The following is a 22,901-nucleotide window of genomic DNA, read 5'->3' on the forward strand; positions in this document are numbered from 1 at the left end:
GGGAGATAATCTTGATTTCCATATCTTCTTTTACATGTTTATTAGAAGCTACATTCTACTTTCAGATAGACATGGTTTACATGAAGAAGAAATAGTAACATTTTGATGACAGATCTAAAAGTTTATTATTTTTATTTATTACTCGCTATAAAATATATTAAAGAATAAGATACCCTCCTCTCATGGCTTAGCTGGAAGTCTCACAACTTAAAAAGATAAAATTCGGGTTTTGATACCAGCGATGAATAGCTCATTGTATAGCTTTGTACACAATAACATACAAAAAATATTAAAATATATAGGAGAATAGCTTTACTTTATCACAACTGACAAAAACTGAAATATTCAGCCTTTTCAATTATGTTTTAAATAATAAGATAAGTTCAATAAATAAATAAATAAATTATTTGTCTTTCTTAATAATTCAACTGATAAAATTTCCAATAAACATTACAAACGCAATTTAAATTCTCTGTAAAATACCACGTGACCCATAATGTGTTTTTAATAATAAATATATTATATGACTGAATATCAAACGTATAAACCTGATTTTGAAGGATTGAATGTATTGATGAAACTGGTGCTCTTTGTTTCTTAATATAACTTAATATATAAACCAACAGATAAAAGTCAATCATGAAATTTGATCAATTTCAACGTAGAATAAGAAATAACGTTTTCATTTTAAAATGTTAAGAAAGTTGAAAGTGCATCTCACAGAAAAACTAATTAGAAATTTACCCAAAATTTCTCGACTTATTTAAAATATCGAAAATCTAGTCTTCACTTATGTATCTGTTGTGATTGTTTATGTGTTTTTAAATAGTCGTGAAATACCTGAAATACAGTTTACTAGTGTATAACTGGTACAACATTTCTTTTAAAATCGTCACATAACCATAACTCGAACTTGACTACTTTAACAAAATAAAATGACTTGGGTATTTATTTAGGTTTATAATTATTTTAGGAGAATAAATAGTAAAGTTTACTTCGTGTACTTAACTCAACTGAACAAAAGACTCGATAAATGATGAAATGCATATAAACAAGTAAACATATTCAGTTATATCTAAATCGCGAGTGAAAGTTCAGTAATTGTGGGTTAATTTAGGTAACTGTATTTTATTGAAAATTTCAAGTACAAAAGTACGTTGATAAAATGTTTCTTAAACGAAGTGAAATGTGCTTACCAGGTATCTTACGTTTGAAAAGGTTTCTACCCCACACACTTTATCAGTTATATGTTTCGTTTGATGTTGACATTTAAATTGCTTACCTTAAGACAACTTAAGTCATGAGGGGGAAGTGAAAAGTAATCCTTTAGGCTTTCACATACACTGTCAAGGGACATTTCTTTTGACTGACCATCATTACCACAAGTTTGTCTTTCAAGAATGCTTGTAGCCCCGGGTGCAACTGGAACATATGTCCGTTGAATGTTTTACCAGGTACGGAAGAGCAAAAGCTCCACTCATACTAGGACTGACCACCACAGGACGTAGCAAGTTCAAGGCTTTAACTACGTCGTTAATGAACTCGCCGCGGTCAGAGATGCGTGCCCTCTCGCTGTTACCGAAACCTGTTACAAAAATATTCAAACATAAACGTGCAGTAAATAATATATATACAAACAAAGATCGCGCCGCGTAAACTGCAGGTTAAAGGTCACCAGGATTAAACTTTTGCATAACACATTTATGTCGAAAATAAGAAATACAATTGTAGATTTACACAATTGAGAGATTATTAAACATGATCGTTTAAAAACGTTCAATTCCTAAGAATAAAACATGCTAATTAAATACATACTTAACATGATAGCCTATTTCACTACACAAGAGATACACAACTGTGTTTGAAACTCTATTCACAACTGGTCAGGATCCAAAATGGTCAGGTGGTTGAGGCGCTTGACTCGCATCTAAGGGTCGGAAGTTTCAATCCCCGTCACACCTAACATGCTCGCCCATTCAGCCGTAAATCCAATATTTATTGGTAAAGGAGTATACCAAGAGTTGGCGGTGGGTGATGTTAACTATCTACATTTCCTCTAGTCTTACACTGCTAAATTAGGGACGGCTAGCGTAGATAGCCCTCGTGTAGCTTTGTGTGAAATTTAAAAAACAAACAAAGAATTTAATTTACGATAAAGGTCTTGACTACCTATCTCTTCATTCAGTGATGAACTGGAGTCTATATCAAAATATTGTAATGTTAAATTAGCAATGAACTGGAGTCTATATCAAAATATTGTAATGCTAAGTTAGCAATGAACTGGAGTCTATATCAAAATATTGTAATGTTAAGTTAGCAATGAACTGGAGTCTATATCAAAATATTGTAATGTTAAATTAGCAATGAACTGGAGTCTATATCAAAATATTGTAATGTTAAGTTAGTATTGTTTGTTTTGAAGTTCAGCACAAAGCAACACAATGGACTATCTGTGCTTTGTTCTGCCACGAGTATCGAAACCCGGATTCTAGCTTTATAAATCTGCAGGTGTACCGCTGTGTCATTGTGGGGGGGAGCAACGTGAGTAATGAACTGAGGCCTACCTCTAAATGTTGTAATGTTAAGTTAGTAATGAACTGACGCCTACCTCTAAATGTTGTAATGTTAAGTTGGTAATGAACTGACGCCTATCTCTAAATGTTGTAATGTTAGGTTAGTAATGAACTGACACCTACCTCTAAATGTTGTAATGTTAAGTTAGTAATGAACTGACGCCTATCTCTAAATGTTGTAATGCTAAGTTAGTAATGAACTGACACCTACCTCTAAATGTTGTAATGTTAAGTTAGTAATGAACAGAAAGCCCACCAGGTACATCCATTGCTACAGTCCGGTAGCCCATTGCAGCCAGCACTTGTATTGTGCCCAGGTACAGCCAGGTTTTGGAAGAAAACGTTGCTCCGTGCAGTAGAAGGATGGAAATGTGGAAATTGGAAGTGTCCTGAGGTAAAGCTTCACGGTAGAACACTTTGACATTCTGGTTACAGTTATGAAAAAAACATGATTACAAAAAATAAAACAATAACGGAATATAAATCACAAACACGTTTCGTTTTTTTCTTTTTCAGAAAATCGTAACAAAACGTCAAATTGATATGATTACCAACTACTGTTTCCTTTTATATATAACCCATCTATCTATATAAATTACATACTATGTATATATTATATACGGTGGTTTATAATTTCTAACAATATTTTAGTGGTTCTCACAAATGTGAAACTTGAGGCAAAATGTTACTTCTAAAAACATTTTCAGGTTCAACTTGAACCCGAAATAAAAATAACTGTGTGAATAATGTGTTAATTTATACATATTGACAAGTAGTTTCTACGTAACAACAGTTCTATACAAATTGACAGGTAAAGTTGTAATTTCTAAGTAACAAAAGAAATTCATATTTCACGAAATGTATTACACGTACCTATCTACGCAGTAATGAATGATGAGTCTACATAATATATTCATACACAAAATACAATACTCACTTAGAATCTCAGGTTTAATTCAGTTTTCAATTCACACAATATAAATAAATGAATGTTATATTTCAAATTATTTTATTAAAGAGTTTATTTGTTTGAAGTGAAGACCAAAGGTTTGTGACGTTGTGAGTCCGCAGAGGTACCGCTGTGTCACCGAGTCATAAAACAGTAAAAAATGTAAAGATCTATAATTTATTTTGACTTGCCAATGAGCGTATGTTACCGAGCACAAGCTATAACATCATATAGTATCAGGATCTACATCCACTTACCACAGATATTGCATTTGCGGCAACAGCATCTACATTCCACTTACCAGAAATATTTCAATTGGGGCAACAGCATCTACATTCCATTTACCAGAAATATTCCATTTGGGGCAACAGCATCTACATTCCATTTACCAGAAATATTCCATTTGGGGCAACAGCACCTACGTCCACTTAGCAGAAACATTCCATTAGGAACAACAGGCTATACAACCACTTACTTCAAATATTTCATATGGAACAACATAATCTACATCCACTTACTTCAAATATTTCATATGGAACAACATAATCTACATCCACTTACTACTTGGTGGATTTGGAATATGAACATAATATAATTCTTCCTAATAATTCAGACATGTTGTAAAGTTATAAATAAATATAGAAGTTGATGGTTATTCAGGTTTAAGATAAAACCATTATAATATATTTTGTGTGTATTGGTACTCTTGTTTTTAAAACAAGTCCAAATGGTTACCTCTCGATGTGGATTCCTTTACATGACGAGGGAACCTTGTAGGGCTTCGAAGGAAAGAAGAGGATTCTATTGGTTGAGAGGCGTCGGAGGGACTGAAACACACCACTTTGCCGATAAAGTCCTGTAGCTGGGTGAACTTGTGATGCTTTCCCCTAAAGTCAGTCATGTGATCCTGTTGGGCAGAGATAAACTGAGTATTGGTGTTGAACGTCCTCAACGGGTATTATGGGCAGTATGTCTGATGCTAGTGTTTGGGTATAACACTCACAAAACTATGGCATAGCGACACTGTCCTAGTTGGGTAGTGTAGCGCGTCCTCTTGTTGGACTCCATGGAGTGTGGGGTCAATGGATAATGAATCATTCTGTATTCCTTATGGATAATAAAAATAATGAACATCAAAATAAAATAAAATTCATGAGTAAACGATCAATCACGAGGACAAATGGCTCCCTTTTTCATTCAGAAGTAACCAAATGGGCTGATTAGCTCTTCTGAGTTTGTCAAAAAGCTACAATATGAGGATATCTCAGTTGAAATATCTTAAACACAAGATAGCACACTCCTCATGAAATCGAAGTCCATTGGGAATATGCCTTTCAAGGTTACTCCCATGCTAATCTGAATTCATCAAGAGGAGTGATCATAAAGAAAAATTTACTTACCATCCTTGAATCGGAGATCCTCGATTGTTTCTCCAGCCAAGGTGTTTCGGCTGTTCGGCCTCTCTCCATTTGTAAAAATGGAACAATTTGGATTACAAACGTTCTGATGTTTCCGTTTAAATTGCTATCTCTGCCTGCCACTATTAAAGCAAATTATCTGTCACATGTTTCCAATGCTAAAGGTTCAGAGATTCTAAGAAATCTTGTTGTAATTCTTTGACACGTGCTCGTTCTGGAGGCTAAGGGCACAACAGCTATGAGTGTCAATCGGACCCACATTGCTCTAACTGTAATGGTTCCCACCCTCCATGTTTTCGTCCTTGCCCTGAATTAGCAAAGGAAAAAGAGGTGTATTTTTTGAAGACCACAAACAACATTTCTTATCCAGAAACACATAAACTGTTGTTTCCTCTTCCACCTCTGATGTATGCTGTTGTACTCCACTCTACTGGTACAGCAGAGGTACAGACAAATCTGTCTGATTTTCTTATAAAGACTTTCTCTCAGCATGTGAAGAGTCTTCTGCCCTCCAAGGATACACGTATTAATAAATCTACGTCTTCTCCTGTCTCTTTTGCAGCTTAGACCTCTCTCCATCGGCCTCCCCGAAGTGCAGGCCAATTATTTGATGACGCACTCACTCATTGAGTTCTAATTTCTCCAACATGGACCTGCCTCACTGTCCCGTAGCAGGGTCCTTGTAGGTTAATAGACTTCTTTCTACTAAACAAAAACTAAAAGACACTGGATACAATTCTTCTACATAATAAAAATGGCTACCTTCGTACAGTGGAACAGTCGAGGTTTCCATTTCAGTTTATATGACACTAAAGCCTCGATTAATTTCAATCATCCTGTGTGTCTCTCCTCACAGAAACATTCCTTAGGCCTGTTGCTGCTGTAACCTTTCAGCGAGTTTCCTTGTAAAGGAACGACAAATTGTGTGATGGATGAGTTCTGCTGGTTAACTAACTGAAACATAGCTGTTAAAGTTCTGGGAGTATTAACTGAAACATAGTTTTGTTTAAGTCCTAGAAGTACCAACTGAAACATAATTGTTAATGCCCTAGGTACATTATGGAAAATAATATAAATATGGCAGATTATTCAAATAGGCTGCACTAAAATAATAGGAAAAAACACTGGTAAGTCAGCTTATTGGTGATTTTTGTTTAGGACGTGGGAAACACATAAAACGTAATTTCCAATGAGAATAACGTAACTTTAGAAAAATGTTTACATATGTGACATTCTAGTAGTAAATAATTCCACAAGAGCAGAAAACATGGAATCAACATCTTTCACTTTTTCAGCATATTTCCTTTTACTGTCGACAACTGGAGACGTTTTTGAAACTCCTATAGCTTTGTTGTGACGAATGTGGGTTTTTAATTAAAACTACAAAATACACTTTTGAGTTGAGGGATGTCACTGACTCTCCATCCGTTTTGTCAAGAGAAAGTACCAATCTTTAGTAACAAGATAAAAAAATGTTGTATTGTAAAACTGTACAAGTTTGGAATCAGGACAATAGAATATCGCTTCAGGAACCACAAAGAGATACAAATATAGGGAAGATTTGTATTCAATGCAAATGATAATCAACAATGTTTGGCTTTATAAAAATATCGTGGTTAAGGCACTCGATTCGTAATCCGAGGGTCGCGGTTTCGAATCCCCGTTACGCCAAACATGCTCGCCCTTTCAGCCGTGAGGACATTATAATTTGCGGTCAATCCCACTATTCGTTGGTAAAAGAGTAGCCCAAGAGTTGGCGGTGGTTGGTGATGACTAGCTGCCTTCCCTCTAGTCAAACACTGCAAAATTAGGGACGGCTAGCGCAGATAACTCTCGTGTAGCTTTGAGCGAAATCCAAAACAGACCAAACCTATCCAGAATTTTAGATCAGAGAAATCGACAGAATGTTATAAATCAGATTCACTGAACATAATAATGAAAAACTCTCCCATGTTTTCCACCATTGTAACTCAAAAATCCACAGTATATCCACAAAAGACAGTGTAATTTTAAAAAAAGAACCAAATAACGATAAACAAAGAGTGAAGGAAGCTATCTTAATTGAACAAAACAACCCCGCCCAAAAACCAACACCCAGGGTACTAAAATACCTATACCATGTTGTAAAGCAGTCTCCAGTCATGTGACCTCTTTATTCTTTAGTGTCTGTATTACTGTGTCACTGTAAACTACTTGAACCTGATAATGAAATAATCAGGTCAAAACGGTGTGCATTTATAATAAAGTTTTATTCGTTACTAAATCAAACTGTTTCCAGTTTATTCGAATATATCTTTATTCGAAGATCCCTGATTAACACAATTCCACCTTTTGAAATCATTTAGGCTACAGGGCTTCAAATGTTTTATTTTTTATTTTATTTATTTATGTTTTCTTAACATCATGAATGTATTCAGGTATATTCATAAATTTTTACTCTAATTATCCTTGCAGTTAACGAAATTTTTTGTTGTCCGTAAACGTGAGTTAATCCTTCTTCTATAATTTCTTGGAATACAGCCTATTCAAACAGGAAATACATAAGCTTCTGATAAATGCACAGGAAAGAATTTAGTTAACATTACCCACCGCTGACAAGAAAATTAGAATTGACCGCACATTAAAACGCTCCACGGCTAAAAGATCGAGCATGTTTGATGGCGGGATTCAAACCCACAATCAGTAGTAGTTCGTGAGTCGAACGCCAGGTGCCCCTAGGTAACATAATACTGTGTTAGCGTTGAAAAAACAATTTTATTGTTTTAAATTAAACTTTGGTTTACTTGCTTTACCCTTCCATCCATGTTCGATTTATTCTTCACTTAGATCGTTCTGCATGCACGATTTTAAGGCTTATCTGTAGCTAAGTATCACATGAACATGATTCCGTGAGAAAGTCTAAAAAAAATTATGTACAACTGTTTGAAACTGTGACAGTTTAGTAAATGACTACCTGTTTGTATTTCCTTCCTAGGAAGTTGCAATATTACCAATCATATTGTTTAATATGATATAAAATAATAAACAGTACAAACTATCTTTACCATCAGTCAAAATTATCAAACAGTCCTTGAGCCTTCTCACAATTCCATTATAAAAAAAATATCATTTAAAAATCAGTTTTGAAACAGTGTTAAGATAACATTAAAATTACAGACTGTTTAGGTGTCTCCATACACGTAGGTTCTACACATTACATCATATTGCTACATCTATATTATTATTACAACATTCAGTATAAAGAACTTTATAATAGGATGAAATTATTGGTTTTATATATATAGCACATAGCGAACTCAAATATTCTATTTGTAAAATACGCAAGACTTCAAATATTTTATATATGAAACAAATAGAGAATTCAATATACATTTGTGAAAATAGTCGCATTATGTCTTCTTTTTTTCTCAATATCACTCATTTTTGACTAGGGTATATGTATCTAACAGGCCCGCCATGACCAGGTGGGTAAGACACTCGATTCGTAAGCTGAGGGTCACCGGTTCGAATCCCCGTCACACCAAACATGCTCTCCGTTTCAGCCGTGGAAGCGTTATAATGTGACGGTCAATCACGCTATTCATTGATAAAAGATAGCCCTCGAGTAGCTTTGCGCGAAATTTACAACAAACCAAACCAAAATCACATCTAACAAGTATTCAATTACAGTACTGAACAAAAGTGTTGTCCCCCGCTGTTACAGTGGTAAGTCTACGGATTTACAGTGCTAAAATCAGGGGTTCGATTCCCATCGATGGACTCAAGAGATAGTCCGATGTGGCTTTGCTATAAGAAAACACAAACACAAAAGTGTTAGAAAACTCAAATATTTTATACCTAAAACAACATGGTAATACTTTGCTGTTGACAACCGATGAACCAGTATGAGAATACTTGTCATTCTTTAGAATTTCCGTAAACTTGTACCAAGGACATATCATAAAGGTTTTGCTTGAATGAACATACTGATTAAATTTAAGGTCTGAAATAACTGTCATGGTGCCCAATGCAGTGTGTTAACTATATAGAAAGAAATATATGGTACCGGTGTATGTTAGAAATCAATTTAATAACACTCCACAAATAAACCTTCATACAGAGGTGAAAGATACTTACCTCAGTACATAGCACCAACCATGAAATATAGGTGGAGTCAGTATAATGGTATGGAGGTGCTTTTCTGTTAATGCAGCAGGAGATATTTGCAAAATAAATGGAATAATGAACCAGTACAGATACCATCAGATACTGATCCGTCATGGTATATCCAGTGGTTTGTGTATAATTGGTTAAGAATTCTACTACCTAGAAAATAACTACCCTCTTTCAAACATTAAGAAAGAAACTGCTGGAGTCATTTTAATGATACAATGGCCCCCATAGAGCCCCGATCTCAACCAGCTTGAGTAGATCTGGGACAAGAAGCTGCTGGAGTCATTTAAATGATACAATGACCCCATAGAGTCCCGATCTCAACCAGCTTAAGTAGATCTGGAATATGATGGATCAAAAACGTGACATGTCAAAAATTACTTCTAAAGAAACTTTATGGAAGTGTATTACAGACATTTGAAGTAAATTCCCAAAGGACACTTTTATTACATGTGTTGCAACGATGGTTGAAAGACTATCTGTAGTTATTAAATCAAAAGGGGGACATAAAATATTAGCTGTTCACTGAACTCAACACTTCCACTGAGTTTCCGTTGTACAAAATACGAAGATTAATAACATTTTGATGTTTCACCTGTGATTTACCTTCCAATGTTCTTTGACAGAAACCTAAAACCTAATCCTTGATTTTGTCCTTACAATTTTGCACAATACTGTATATCGGTAATACTAGGGTTTAAATATTTATCTAAAGGAAATAAATCTGTAATGCTGAATAAATAACTTGAATTTCACTGACTGATTACAACTTGTTAAACTTTTACACAAAATCAAAAACTTGTTTCCGTTAGTAAAATCCTATAGCTATACTTGTTAAAAAGCCATTACAGCCAGTAAGTTGATAATTGTCAAACCTATTGGCATCATTGCGTATACAGGACTCAAGATGGTACTAATCTAAACTGCTTAAATTGCAAAAAATCTAAATTTTTATAACAATGTGGTTAAAAACTGGTTATGATTACAAGTTGTGGTGTCGGAACACCTGTTTGGAACATAATTTGAGCTAAATCACGTAAAAGAACTTGGAATTTATCGCAGCTTCAGTTAAGTACATGATGTAGTTGGTTAACTTATGTGTAGCAAAAGAAAATGTACTATATCAAGTAAAGATTAATAGCCATCTTGTCACTACTCTGACATCATTACTTGAACAGTAGATAACCTGGCATGTAAAGTTAAGTATATGATGTAGTTGGTTAACTTATATGTAACAAAAGAAAATGTACTATATCAAGTAAAGATTAATAGCCATCTTGTCACTACTCTGACATCATTACTTGAACAGTAGATAACCTGGCATGTAAAGCTAATAGTTGAAACTAAGTACGTATATAAGCAAATAATATGAACGTTCATATACGTTATAAACTGTCACAACTCCATCATAAAATAAGTTTCATTTTTTACTTAAATTTGTCATCAATAGAGCAAATATGTAGGAATATCAAAACCTTTTGTTGTCCATTTTTAAACGAATTAATTTGAAGTAAGAATTATGTTTGATACTGATCACTAACAACAACCCACATGGAGTAAAAATGTATCTCAAGATAGCTGGTATGGGTATTAAAACTTTAACTAAAATAAAATACTGAACAACGTTTCGACCTTCTTAAGTCATATTCTGGTTAACAGGTCAAAACGTTGTTCTGTACTTTATTTTAATTACGTTTTAATACCTATAGCAGTGTCTTGAGAATACAATAACAAAATAGCTGTCAACATACGCTGAAAACTAAGATTCTGCTCTATCTACGTGTTTAGTAGAGGTTTTATAATAATATCTATTATCTTAGTTGTAAGTGAATCCGCATGAGTTAGTAGCCTCACGCTAAGAGGATATAGAAAAACTAATACCATTAAAGTAACTTATATCGACTGTGATACTGGTTTCTTTGATATCAACGTCTGCGACCTTTCGTTTAATTTCTACTGGTATTTCTTGAGACTTCAGGTCGATGTGCCTCCAGAAGTCTGAAGTTGTGATATCTTGTTTGATCTGAGGTTTGTTGACCACTGGCACTTTCAGCTTGACATGGCCAACGTGTTAACGAAGCACTTGCAAGCAACAATAGCACAGAAAGCTGAGACATCATAATATTCCGTCAAACTGGTACTTAGAAGGAAATAGCGGCTAGATACAGTTCAAACTGAAAAAAACAAAAAAAAACTTTGCCCTAAACCACAATAAAATATCCAGTAAGAAACCTAAATGTACAGCAGAATAAATTTTTGTTTAATATGCACGCCATGGAAATTTAAATCTATTTTCCTATTTTCTTTCGTTATTATTACATCAATAATAGGATCACCAATTTTTTTGAGGATATGTAAATTCAAATACGTGTTAACAAAATTTCACGAAATTTCTGAAATTTGAATTTCAGAGTTGGAAATATTGTATATTTGTTATAAGTAACTCCAAGAACTGCTTTCCAAATACTGAGTTAACTTATCGAAAAAAAAGAGTAATTTATTCAAAATCAATAAATGACATACTTAAATAAACAAAAGAAAATACGAAATTGATAGACATACAAAAATTGTTCCTATATCGTCACTTTTCTACAAAGAAGATCTGGTAATAACGTCTCCTCTACTGTGAGTACATGATATGAAATAGAAGGATGAAACATTTGTCTTGAAACCTCGTTTATATAGCGCTACCAGTGCTGCAGCATCTACCTACACTCATGAAAAGTATGCCACTTTAGCTAATTGTACTTACAAAATCAAGGATAAACAAAAGTGTAGAAACCTGTTTGACAAGATTTTAGCATGATCAAATCACATATGATCCATACCACCAGGTACCCAGCTCACGGCAACAATTAATTGCGCTTGATGACTCAACGGTGAGCTTGAGGGCTCAAAACACTAATAATCTAGTTTCGATCCAAATGGTTGTAGCTCATTACGACTTTTTTTTTCATTTAACTCAAGTAAACGAAAGGATGCGTAATCACCTAAATCAAAAGATATTTATTAATCGGAAACATTTAGACAAAATACTCACAGGTCCCCTCGAGACAGAACCTCTTCATGCAATACATCTATAGTCATAGCTTGAGGCCCCCTAATTAGTATGAAGCCCTGGAATTCAGCCCGGTAAGCCCATGCTTTAATTCGAGTTGAATATACTTCATAAACTTTGTTTCAGTCGTTGCAACAAGAATGTTAAGGCTAGGATCACCAAGACGTTAGAACTTATAATACTGTACAATTTAGTTCCAACTTTTTTAAAGTAGCTTGACATAAACCGTCTCTAGACTTGAGCACTATTTTTTAAACTCTTTTGAAAAATTAATTATTTCAAGTTGCATTTTAATAATAATTTCATTTAACTTTCATTCATTTTCTAGAAACTGAAATTTATTATATTGGTGTTTAATAATAGATTGCGACATGAGTTAATAATAGGTAGCGCTGCAATGAAGGTTCATCAAAGACAAAAGGAAATTATTTTCCGTTGTCAATATTTTCACTTAAAGTAATTGTACGATAATTTTCTGTTAATTTCAGTTAATCACTAAATATTTGTACGATAGAAAATTGGCTGCTACAGTTGATGATACGATAATAATAAAAACAAAATTTAAGAGCAAGCGTTGATAAAAGTAACAAATATTAACTTTCTTTTATGTACATACACAATATAAAGCTTACGTATTGATAACGTTACTATCACTATCTCTTTTTATTTTATTTGTAATCAGGATAAAGTATAGCGGTGAGTATTCCCTCCTATCACGCGGGAGACCGGGGGTTCTATTCCCAACCTGGGAGAGAGGTATGTATAAGTTTTACTTTTTCTATTAAATATACAATTTTCAATACTTTTTTGTCAATTAAAAAAATTGACTTGCAGATTACAATGTTTTTGAAAAGTAAAAACAACATTTCAGAGTAAATAAATTTATTTGGCGATGGGCAGCATTAAAAGTGACTACATGTTTCAGTATCTCTTCGCCAACGCCACAAGAAATGACTCGCACTTGGCAAAAGGAGCTTTGTAAGTGAATAATTTAACTCTTTATGCGTTTAAGAGATTTATATCGAAAATTAATATTGCACTCTATAATTGTGCATTATCACCTAGCAATCCGTCGCCTTATTTATAAATTATAGAGTTCATGGAATAAAACTTCATTTTTGTGTTAACTTATTAAATATCAAAAACTTTACGACTTAAATGCCAAATACAATCGAAGCATTGGTAAAATTATTGTAAGAAACAAAGTTAAATGCAAATGTTATATCTCACACTATGACTTAAAATCAGAGTCGTATAAAAAAATAATATTACAGATCTCTCTTTAGGCTCTTACAAATTATTGCCCAAGAAGCTTTACGTTCAGTGTCAGGATTCATCTGTTAGGTTGGATTTTGAGAAGCATAAATATCCTCTTTTTGCAACGTTATCTCACTCCAGTCTTTCAAAAGAAATGGCGAACCACCAGAAAGTTTCCTTCCCTTTTCGGCCAAGAAAAGAGACTTCTAATTGATTATTGATTGATTATTTGGAATTAAGTACACAGCTACACAATGGGCTATTTGTGCTCTGCCCATCACTGGTATCGAAACCAAGTTTCTAGAGGTGGGAGTCCACAGACATACCATTGTGCCACTGGAAAGGGGGGGGGCTTCTTATAGAAGGGAAATTGTGTAACGTGTTAGTTAAGAGATGAACTGCATAAATGGGCAGCAACAGACAGTACATGAGAGAAAATAAAAATGTGTAATAGAATATCCGTGAAACAACTTAGTAACTTTAAATATACTGCTGAGTCATCATGTTGAATAATTATGTTGAGATAAATTAGTCATTGTTTCGGTACATATTTTGAAGGTTACCACGTGGTGAAAGTGGCTACCTTTGAGGACGAGCAAGTCGCGAATAGTTACACACTGAATTTCAAAAATACGAACAAAATAACTTGTATTAAACTGATAAAAGAAGTTTTATGATATGTGGAGAGGTATGATCACACAGTTCAGTAAAGTGCGTGCCAAATCATTATGCAAGGTTTGTTCACACAAATATTTTGAAAAGAATATTTATGATCTAGGTTAAATTTATGCAGATTAACTTCCATATTGTTATACACAAGCTGTGCAATTGTCATCGAAATCTACTAACGAACACAGTTTTCTAAAATGCCATGAGTTATACAGTGGAAAATAATTAAGCAAGTTCCTGGCAAATGACTGACTCTACAGCACAAAAATAACAACCATTGGAGGTAATAATAAATAAAACTCATACAATTAATCTATGTTAACCAAAGAAAACCCACAAACCGCTTAATACATAAGAATCAGAACAGGATACCTCATTTATTGGTTGGTATAACAACCATTTTCTGACACGACTTTGATGATCCTGTCATCGACAGAGTTGGTCAGTTTTTAAATGTCTTTTGCTTCATCATCCCTTGCAGATGATAATACAACATTCCAGAGATCATCCTTTGATGTAAACTTTCTTCCACCAGCATAAATCGTAAGTTTCATGATATGTCACAAGTTCTCTAAGGGTTTTAATCTATTGAGGAAGCTGGCCATTCAGTAAGTTAGTTAGTTTTCAAGCCTAATTTTGAAAGGTAACTCAATGTACCATGAGCAGCATGAGATGGGGCATTATATCTCATAAAAATGGCTTTTCTTTGGAATCCCACAGACTTGGTCCTATACCAAAGTTTTAAGTTGCCCTTAAAAAATGCAACATAGGCTTCAGAAGTCACTTTTACATCATTAGGTACTCTAAATGGACCCCCAAGCTCAGTACCAATGATACGAACCCAAAATATCACTCTTCCTTGATGACGTCTTCCAGTCAGTTGATGAGCTCTGATATTGAATGAAAAGAGTAAAAAAAATATTGGGTCTGACTGCCACTCTTATAGAGCACTCACGCCACCAAAGTGTTGAGCACCTTACGTGGCAAAGGAACGCAAACCATAAATCCTTGATTCATGTTCTGAGCACGCTAACCATTAAGCCACGGTCTCCGGTAAGTTATGAGGTGACATAAAAAATGTTAACGTCAAATAATAAATTTAAACTACTTTTATAATTTAGTGGTATACGATTGTAAAGAAAATGTGAAAAACAAATTCGGGTAGAAAATTAATTTCAATCCATTTTAATAATTCATTATAAGTATCTAATTTTTTCTCAATCATATTCTGTAGAGACAACTTAATTTAAATAATTGTAAATAAAAATAGAATTCATTACGATTTCGTCAAATACACTCTCAGTGGCTCAACGGTGTGTCTGTGAATTTACAATGCTACAAACCGGTTTTCGATATCCCTTGTGGACACAGTACAGAATTTCCTTTGCAATGGTTGATCGTAAATAACCAACAAACCTTTTAAACAAATTACAAATGCTATAATAATGAATCTAAATTTGGACAACTTTTGTGAAACTGTTTAAAGAGCGAACAATAACTTTGTTAATCTGGGGTGATTTGAGACTGTTGTTTTTTATTGAAAATTTCGCTAATAATCGTTTCTGCACACCTACTTAGTGCGTTTTAGTGTATCACTGGTTCCTACATAATGTTTTTGTCAAATAAAGAGAACATTAGTGATTATCTTACCAAAGATTGTTAGTATTGTATTCACGTATTTTTTCTTGTTTTATTATTGAACAAATGAAGGGTTAATCGTTTATTAATAATGATTCATGTTAATTAGGGTTCTTCTGAATGGGAAAGTAAGTAGACTTTGTCTGTAATAACATTTAAAACAAAAGTTAAGCACGTCTCGAACATCCAAAGTATTTGGAACTGGCTTGTTCTTATGCTTAATATTTGAGTTTCTTTGTTTGTTTGTAGTTAAACACAAAGCTATGCAATAGGTTATCTGTGCTCTGCCCATAAGAGATATCGAAACCATTTTTCTAGCAGTGTAAGTTCGCAGACGTAACGCTGTGCAATTGGGAGCTAATCTTTGGAAGTAAACATTTTTACGGTACAGTGAGTGATTGTATACGGCGGTGTTTAAAACAACGGATTTTACAAGCTCAGGGTAATTAAACAGCATTAAACTAATGATTCATTGGCATCAATAAGATTTTGTATTGGTTAAGCACGAAGATACCCAATAGGTTCTCTGTGCTGTACACATCATGGGTATCGAAACCCGAATTATAGCTTTGTTAGCCTGCAGATTGCCAATGGATGTTTATTTGTTGGAAAGGGAAGATACTTTTTTGGCCACAAAGTAGAAAAACTGTAATAGAATTTTGAAGAATTTCAAGATTATTTGTTTATTTAATTTCACTTTAAGGACGAACAAATACATCATCAGATATCTAAGATCTAAACCCTCGAATTTAAATTTACGCAACACTTTGGTTGATATTTTCTTTAGCTTAAGTATTTTATTTTTGCAACGGTTGATAAAATTTGCATTCGTAAAAAAAATAAATTGTTTTTTATTTCTCTACGTTTATGGCGATTTTATTTTTCTTCTACCAAGTTAATTTATTTTTTGAGATACTTATTACCTTCCTGTTACACCAAACATGTTTGCCCTTTCAGGCGTGGAGGCGTTGTAGTGTAACAGTCAATTCCACTATTTGTTGGTAAAAGAGTAGCCCAAGAGTTGGCGATGGGTGGTGGTGACTAGCTTCCTTCCATCTAGTCTTAAACTGTTAAATTAGGGACGGCTAGCGCAGATAGTTTTCATGTAGCTTTGCGCGAAATTAAAAAAAAACAAAATTATAGATCGTTTCTTTAAATCAGGGGTCACCAAACTATGGCCCGCGGACCAGATATGGCCCTCGAGGTCATTTTGTCCGGCTCGCCAGCAGCTAGCCTCTTGGAAATAAAAAGTGACATAAAAATGTCCGACTGTCATAACAAAATAAATCATACCGATGGACGCTTTAAGCTGGCAAACACAAGACGTTATGATAAAAAGAATCAAGGCTGTTACGCGCATTTTTAGCCAATAGGAAAATTCTTCATTCGGCCTTGCTGCCCGTTTATTCATACCGAGGCACGTATCTATTAAAGCATTAGGATTTCGAAAACAAGTACAGACTTAACCCTCGTCCTATCGACTCGTCTTGCAAATTCAGCGGCCTAAGGTTACCGCTTCAGCAAGCTCATTTCTCTTATTAGTCGGGTTATGCGCTTTTCGTAACTCGTTCTTAGGTAAGTGTCGTGGCAAACGTACGTTTCAATATATTTTGTTTGTGCGTTCTTGGACAAGAACAATAGTTTTCTCACAGCGTTCTGTTTTTTATTTTCAGATCCTGTTTTGTTTTTTTTCACCCATCGTTATGGCTGCTTTCAAAAGAAGAAAAGTGGACTCTGAGTGTCGTGCTTTCAATGAAGAATGGGCAGAAAAGTACTTCTTTGTGGAAACAAAAAACCATGATATGCACCGAAAGTGTTGTCGTGTTGTCGGCGTCACTATGAAACAAAACACATATCAACATATTTGAAATTATCAGGAAATCTCCTTTCTGAGAAATTTGAATCCATGAAACGTGTTTTTGAATCTCGAAAGAATCTCTTCACAAGAAAGTTTACTGAAAATGAATCTGTCACTCATACAAGTTACAAAATAGTGCAACGGATGGCAGAGCGAGGAAAATCTTTTACTGAGGACAACTTCATCAAAGAGTGTATGATGGAAGCAGCAAATGAGCTGTGTCCTGAAAAAGCCAATTTCTTTGAAAGTATCAGCCTTTCAGCAACTTCAGTTGTACGGAGAGCAGAAGAACTTGGAGAGAACATCGCATTACAGATACGCCAAAAAGCTAGGAACTTCTTATGGTATTCTCTTGCACTGGATGAGTCTTCTGATCTCTCAACTACTTCTCGTGTTCATTCGTGGAGTTAATTTGGACTTTCAGATCACGGAAGAGTTGGCATCAGTTTGCAGCACGCACGGAAGAACAAGTGGAGAAGACATTTTCATGGAAGTGCATAAAACTTTGCAAGACTATAACCTTCAGTGGAATCAGCTTAGAGGTGTAACAGTTGATGGAGGAAAAAACATGGCTGGAGTAAAGAAGGGTCTGGTGGAGCTGATCAGGAAACAGTTGGAAGATCTTCAACTCCCAAGCGCTCTGTTCATACACTGCATCATGCATCAGCAAGCACTCTATGGAAAAGACTTAGATATTTCTTGCATACTGAAACCAGTCATTTCTGCAGTGAACTTCATTCGGGGTCATGCACTTAATCATCGCCAGTTCAAGGCGTTTCTTGAAGAAATTGATAAACCAACAGACCGGATTGACAAATGCAGCAGGCCAGTGAAAGTTTAATCAACAAATTGTAGAGACAAATCAACAACTTCATGAGTTATGTCAGTAGGTAAATTGTCAAATGCAACAGTCAAATCAGCACATTGAGGATTGATCTCGCAGGATCCAGATCCGTAAGCGTTAGCCAAACCTCATTCATGAATAGTGGAGAGGAAGATATTTCTGTATATGGTGTAGAGGTAGAAGAAGAGGTTGATGAATCAAGTGTCAGATTACTGAATACAATCGGACATTGCCACATTTAAGATTGTGTTGGTATGCAGAAAGTATATATTTTACAGACATAGATGATAAATGTCTCTTAAAACCCAATTTTCTTACTATAATGGGTACTTTCTTGAATTTGAAGAGTTGAAACTGAAAATGTATGGGAAGAAGCCACTATTAACGTTTTAAAAGCAAGAACAATAAATTTGCAAGAGATAAAGTAAGAGTAAAATGAGTTGAGACCATCTGCCCTGAGTCTGAGATGTTAAATTTATATATGTAAAAATGGCTGGTATGGATTGAGAAAATTTTTATGTAGAGGAGGTTCCCAAAGAAAGAAAGAGGTAACTGACCGATAGCTGACCACATGTTTGAAGGAGGTTGTGTAATTGAGTGTCGGAATGTAGAGAACGTGCTTAGATGTTTGATTATATAATTTTAAATTATTTATTTTATTATTATTATTTATTATATTATTTTTAATATAGGTATAAAGGTGTTCCTTTGTATTGGTTTATTTTGGGCTTGAGTTGTTGTATAAGTAAGGCTTCTTTAATTTTGCGTTTGTTTATATTTGTTCCTTTATTCAGTATTTGGGTGTTTTTTATGGTTATGTTGTGTTTATTTGATTTGCAGTGTTCGAAAATGTGTGAAGGTGACTTTTTGTGTTCTTTGAATCTGGTTTCCATTTTTCTACTCGTTTCTTCAATATAGAAGTGGCGGCAGTTATCATATTGTATTTTATAAATAATGTTGGTATGGCGTTTGTCAGTGTAGTTTTTACATAGTATAGACCTTAGTTTTGTGGCTGGTTTTGGAATAAATTTGGTATTAACTGTGATGTCATATTCTGTTACTAGTTTTTGCAAAATGTTGGTTATTTTTCTGCTGATGTCGGGAATATATGGTATGCAGCAGTATATGGTTTCGTGATTTTTTAATTCGTGAGATATATTTACTTTTGTTAGTTGATTTTGCTTTCTGTCTAGGTGTGTGTGTGTATAATGTTTTCTACGGTTTGTGGAGGAAATTTATTGATGTTCATAAAGTATTGTTCTATTTTGTCTAATTCATCCTTCATTTTATCTGGTAAGCATAGTTTTATGGCTGTGTTTATTTGGTTTCTTAATATGTTGAGTTTTTGTTTTATTTCATTTGTTTTGTAACTATTTAAAAAACAAGTTTAACATTAGTATCAGAAAATTAAATACTAGTTTTGAATAATATCCAAGTTATTTATATTTTTTATTAAAAGAAAGAAAGCGTTTGGAAATATCTCCATTCGTCGGATCGTACAGTTTACAGTATTAGTATTAGACCTATTATATTTTAACACTACATTCGCTATTCGGTCCCTTAGTTGTTTTTTCAAGAAGAAATGTTGAGAAACTGAATAAATAACATGATATTAAAAACGCAATACGCCTAATAACTGTAATTATGGTTGGACAGCTAAGAAAATATATTTATACCAATACGTGTATAGCATTTTAGTTATTAAATGTAACTTTGTATCAAACCCGTAAACCTTAGTTTGTTTGTTTTTCGCATCAACATTGTTGTGAACGAGAGTACAATTTGTCTCTTACGGGAAAAGCTTCGAAATTCAAATACACGCGAGGATATTCGAGAAGCTAAACGTTCAATTTGCTCTGAAACTTGTTCTCTAATAGTAGTTCAACTAGTGTCTACAAAATATCGTGAATACTTGTTTATGCTTAGTATGTAATAATGTTTCAAATAAGGAATAATGTAAGATGTAATTACACATCAATGATTTAATGAATGTTCCGTTGATAATTTTAATATCGATGTAACTTGCATTTATAAATATTCATTAAACAAAACGTTTATTTCCGATCGTATAATAATAACCTAAAATATAGAAGAGAATAGACTAATGAGTAATATTAGGCTAACGTTTGGTTCAGATCTAGGTGGGTAAAATTTATGTTATTACAACTTGATTTTCTGTCATATTACGGTGAATGCTGATAAATGTTCTAGTATTTTAAAAATAAAACATTTTTTGGGTATAGGTGGTTCTTGATTAGAAGTTGGGCTTATATATGATATTTTTATGGTATGTTCAAATCTTCTTGGCAAAGGCTTATAATAAAAATAAGAAAACTCAAAGAAATATTCCTGAATTGTCAAATGTCTAATCCAGCGAATTATTAATTGTGATGGTAAAATCTGTGAGTTTTATGGTAAAGGACAAATGTACAAATTCCTAGTAATATTTACAAAAATAAAAAATATGTTCTTTTCTAACCTACCTTTAAAATATCGTAAGAAATGAATAAATCGAATTTTTATTAAAAACTCTTTTTTACATTAACGTTTCATAAAAAATTCTTATACATATTTTGACTAAATGTTTAAAAATCTGTTACCTAAGGCGAAAAATATTTTTATTAATATAATATAGCGTCATCTGTTGGGGTAAAATATATTTAATTCTTTCTGACTCATAGTCACTGGTGTTTATTATGTAACTAGCCTCGCCCGTTAAGAAATGAGGGGTTGGGGTTTGTTACCCCCCTCCAACGTCCTCGCCCTTCGTTCAGTGAGTTTGTTTATTAAATTTCCCCCATCATCATAAAAGAAAAATAATCATACATTGTACTACCATAAAGTTTAGAAAAAATCCTAAATTACAATGAATTTTTCTTTCCTTACATTAAATTTTGTTTCTCAAAAAATCGTCTTCATTACTTTCTATAGATATGAGGTTAATGGCTTATTACTTTCTTAGCACACCATATAGTTTAATGGCATCATTCTGTATAACATGATGTTTTAAATTTTTAACAAAGTTTTAATGTGTTACCAAAAGATAGACAGTGGCTTTTATGTATATATATTAAATTACCTCTTCATCTTAAGGCTAGTAATAAACAATTTCTGATGGAAAGAAACCATAGTTTCAGTAACATACTCTTGTTGCCCAAATCTTTACCCATAACGTTCCAGCAGAAATTGTTGAACTAGACCCAAATTATCTATTTCATGAAGTTGTCTTTCTCAAGTGTCTCTGTGATAAGTGGAAGGTTACATAAATTCATCGGTATTTCACGTGTACCAAGTCGTATTTTTCTAATTGCATAATATAACCTAGAAATTACGGTTTAAAGGTCGAAAGAAGATTATTTAAATATAATAATTAATTTGAGATGTCATCATTAGTTAAGACTAATGACAATACGGTTGGAAGAAATAAAGAAAAACATGTTTTACCTTTTAAAAAGTAATAATATAACTGACAAACTTGATGAAAACCTAATAAAAACATTGGATGGTTTTGAAACTCGACAAGAACTTCTAAACGTTTTCATCAAGATAAACGTGTGTATGAAGTAAAAGGTAAAGCGTTGAAAAAAGTAGAATTCAAGCCAGCTTTCGTAAACTTCGAAGTTTTATGTACGTATTTAAGACAACAATATCAGGTAACAATATCGCTAAGACACAGACAAACCACAGCATTACCAAAATGAAACTGGCTTTTATATACATTATTCCAAATATTATTCCAGAATGAATCCATAACTGTATTCCTGTTTTTCCAAATATGCAAAGAATTTATTATAAATATAGTAATAAGTCCATTTGAAAAATAATAATGAATATTACGGTCGTGATTTGAACGAGTGACTTCTAAATGAAAGTCGAGTGCCTTTTTAATTAATTTATTTAATCCGTCATGTGTTGAGGGTATGTGCATAAAAACGGTACAAATAAAACAAATGAATATATTACAGTAATATAGATATTTACACCAAAACACTTTGGAAGCAAGACAAAAACATAAAAATAATCTAAATACACACACTGAAGACTCTTAAGTGGTAAAGGTACACCACCGAATTTCCTGCACTCTTGGTTCCAAAGCCTTGCTGGATTATCCGTTTTGTCGGACAAACAGGGGTCACATAACAATAATTCAGCAATACACCTCTGACTCATTAATTTATCCCTCCCCGTGTCCCTAAAGTACCATGAACTACTAAAAACTTAAATAAAACAAATATTGCATTTACATGATTAATGAAATACATTAGTACAGGTATAAATGGTACAAGTTTATTAGTAGAAGCATAAACAGTTTGGTTTGGTTTGAATTTCGCGCAAAGCTACACGTGGGCTATCTGCGCTAGCCGTATCTTATTTAGCAGTGTAAGATCAGAGGTAAGGCAGCTAGTTATCCCCCCTCCCAACTCTTGGGCTACGCTTTTACTAAAGACAAGTTGATTGGCCATCACATTATAATGCCCCCACCTG

General features: G+C 33.7%; 3 protein-coding genes across 3 annotated transcripts in view; 1 reads left to right on the forward strand and 2 right to left on the reverse strand.

Moving 5' to 3' along the window:
* LOC143257602 (uncharacterized) overlaps window positions 1-1,398 on the reverse strand; it is a 117,656-nt gene extending 116,258 nt beyond the window's left edge. Inside the window, exon 1 of the mRNA XM_076516565.1 lies at window positions 1,283-1,398. The gene's annotated coding sequence lies outside the window, so the exon portion shown is untranslated. The remainder of the gene's footprint in view (window positions 1-1,282) is intronic.
* Window positions 1,399-1,486: 88 nt separating this feature from the next.
* On the reverse strand, window positions 1,487-11,819 carry LOC143257605 (putative protein-lysine deacylase ABHD14B). The gene is made up of 4 exons (XM_076516588.1): window positions 11,655-11,819; window positions 3,824-11,266; window positions 2,785-2,998; window positions 1,487-1,585 (listed from the first exon to the last, which is right to left on the reverse strand). The coding sequence occupies exons 2-3, from the start codon at window positions 3,905-3,907 to the stop codon at window positions 2,807-2,809; spliced, it is 276 nt and encodes a 91-aa protein (XP_076372703.1). The 5' UTR covers window positions 3,908-11,266; window positions 11,655-11,819; the 3' UTR covers window positions 1,487-1,585; window positions 2,785-2,806.
* A 5,352-nt stretch (window positions 11,820-17,171) lies between these two features.
* Window positions 17,172-20,145, forward strand: LOC143257601 (general transcription factor II-I repeat domain-containing protein 2-like). Its single transcript, XM_076516563.1, has 2 exons — window positions 17,172-17,289; window positions 17,388-20,145. Exon 2 carries the CDS (start codon window positions 17,784-17,786, stop codon window positions 18,411-18,413), a length of 630 nt encoding a protein of 209 aa, XP_076372678.1. The 5' UTR covers window positions 17,172-17,289; window positions 17,388-17,783; the 3' UTR covers window positions 18,414-20,145.
* Window positions 20,146-22,901: the final 2,756 nt, after the last annotated feature.

Source organism: Tachypleus tridentatus, chromosome 7 (assembly GCF_004210375.1).
Source record: "Tachypleus tridentatus isolate NWPU-2018 chromosome 7, ASM421037v1, whole genome shotgun sequence".
Taxonomy (NCBI): domain Eukaryota; kingdom Metazoa; phylum Arthropoda; class Merostomata; order Xiphosura; family Limulidae; genus Tachypleus; species Tachypleus tridentatus.

Coding starts and splice junctions, on each gene's coding strand:
- LOC143257605 (XM_076516588.1), bottom strand. CDS start 3,907: ATGGAATGTAGATGCTGTTGCCCCAAATGGAATATTTCTGGTAAATGG. Junction 2,999..3,823: donor CCCCAATTGAAATATTTCTG/GTAAGTGGAATG, acceptor AACTGTAACCAG/AATGTCAAAGTGTTCTACCG.
- LOC143257601 (XM_076516563.1), top strand. CDS start 17,784: ATGAGCTGTGTCCTGAAAAAGCCAATTTCTTTGAAAGTATCAGCCTTT.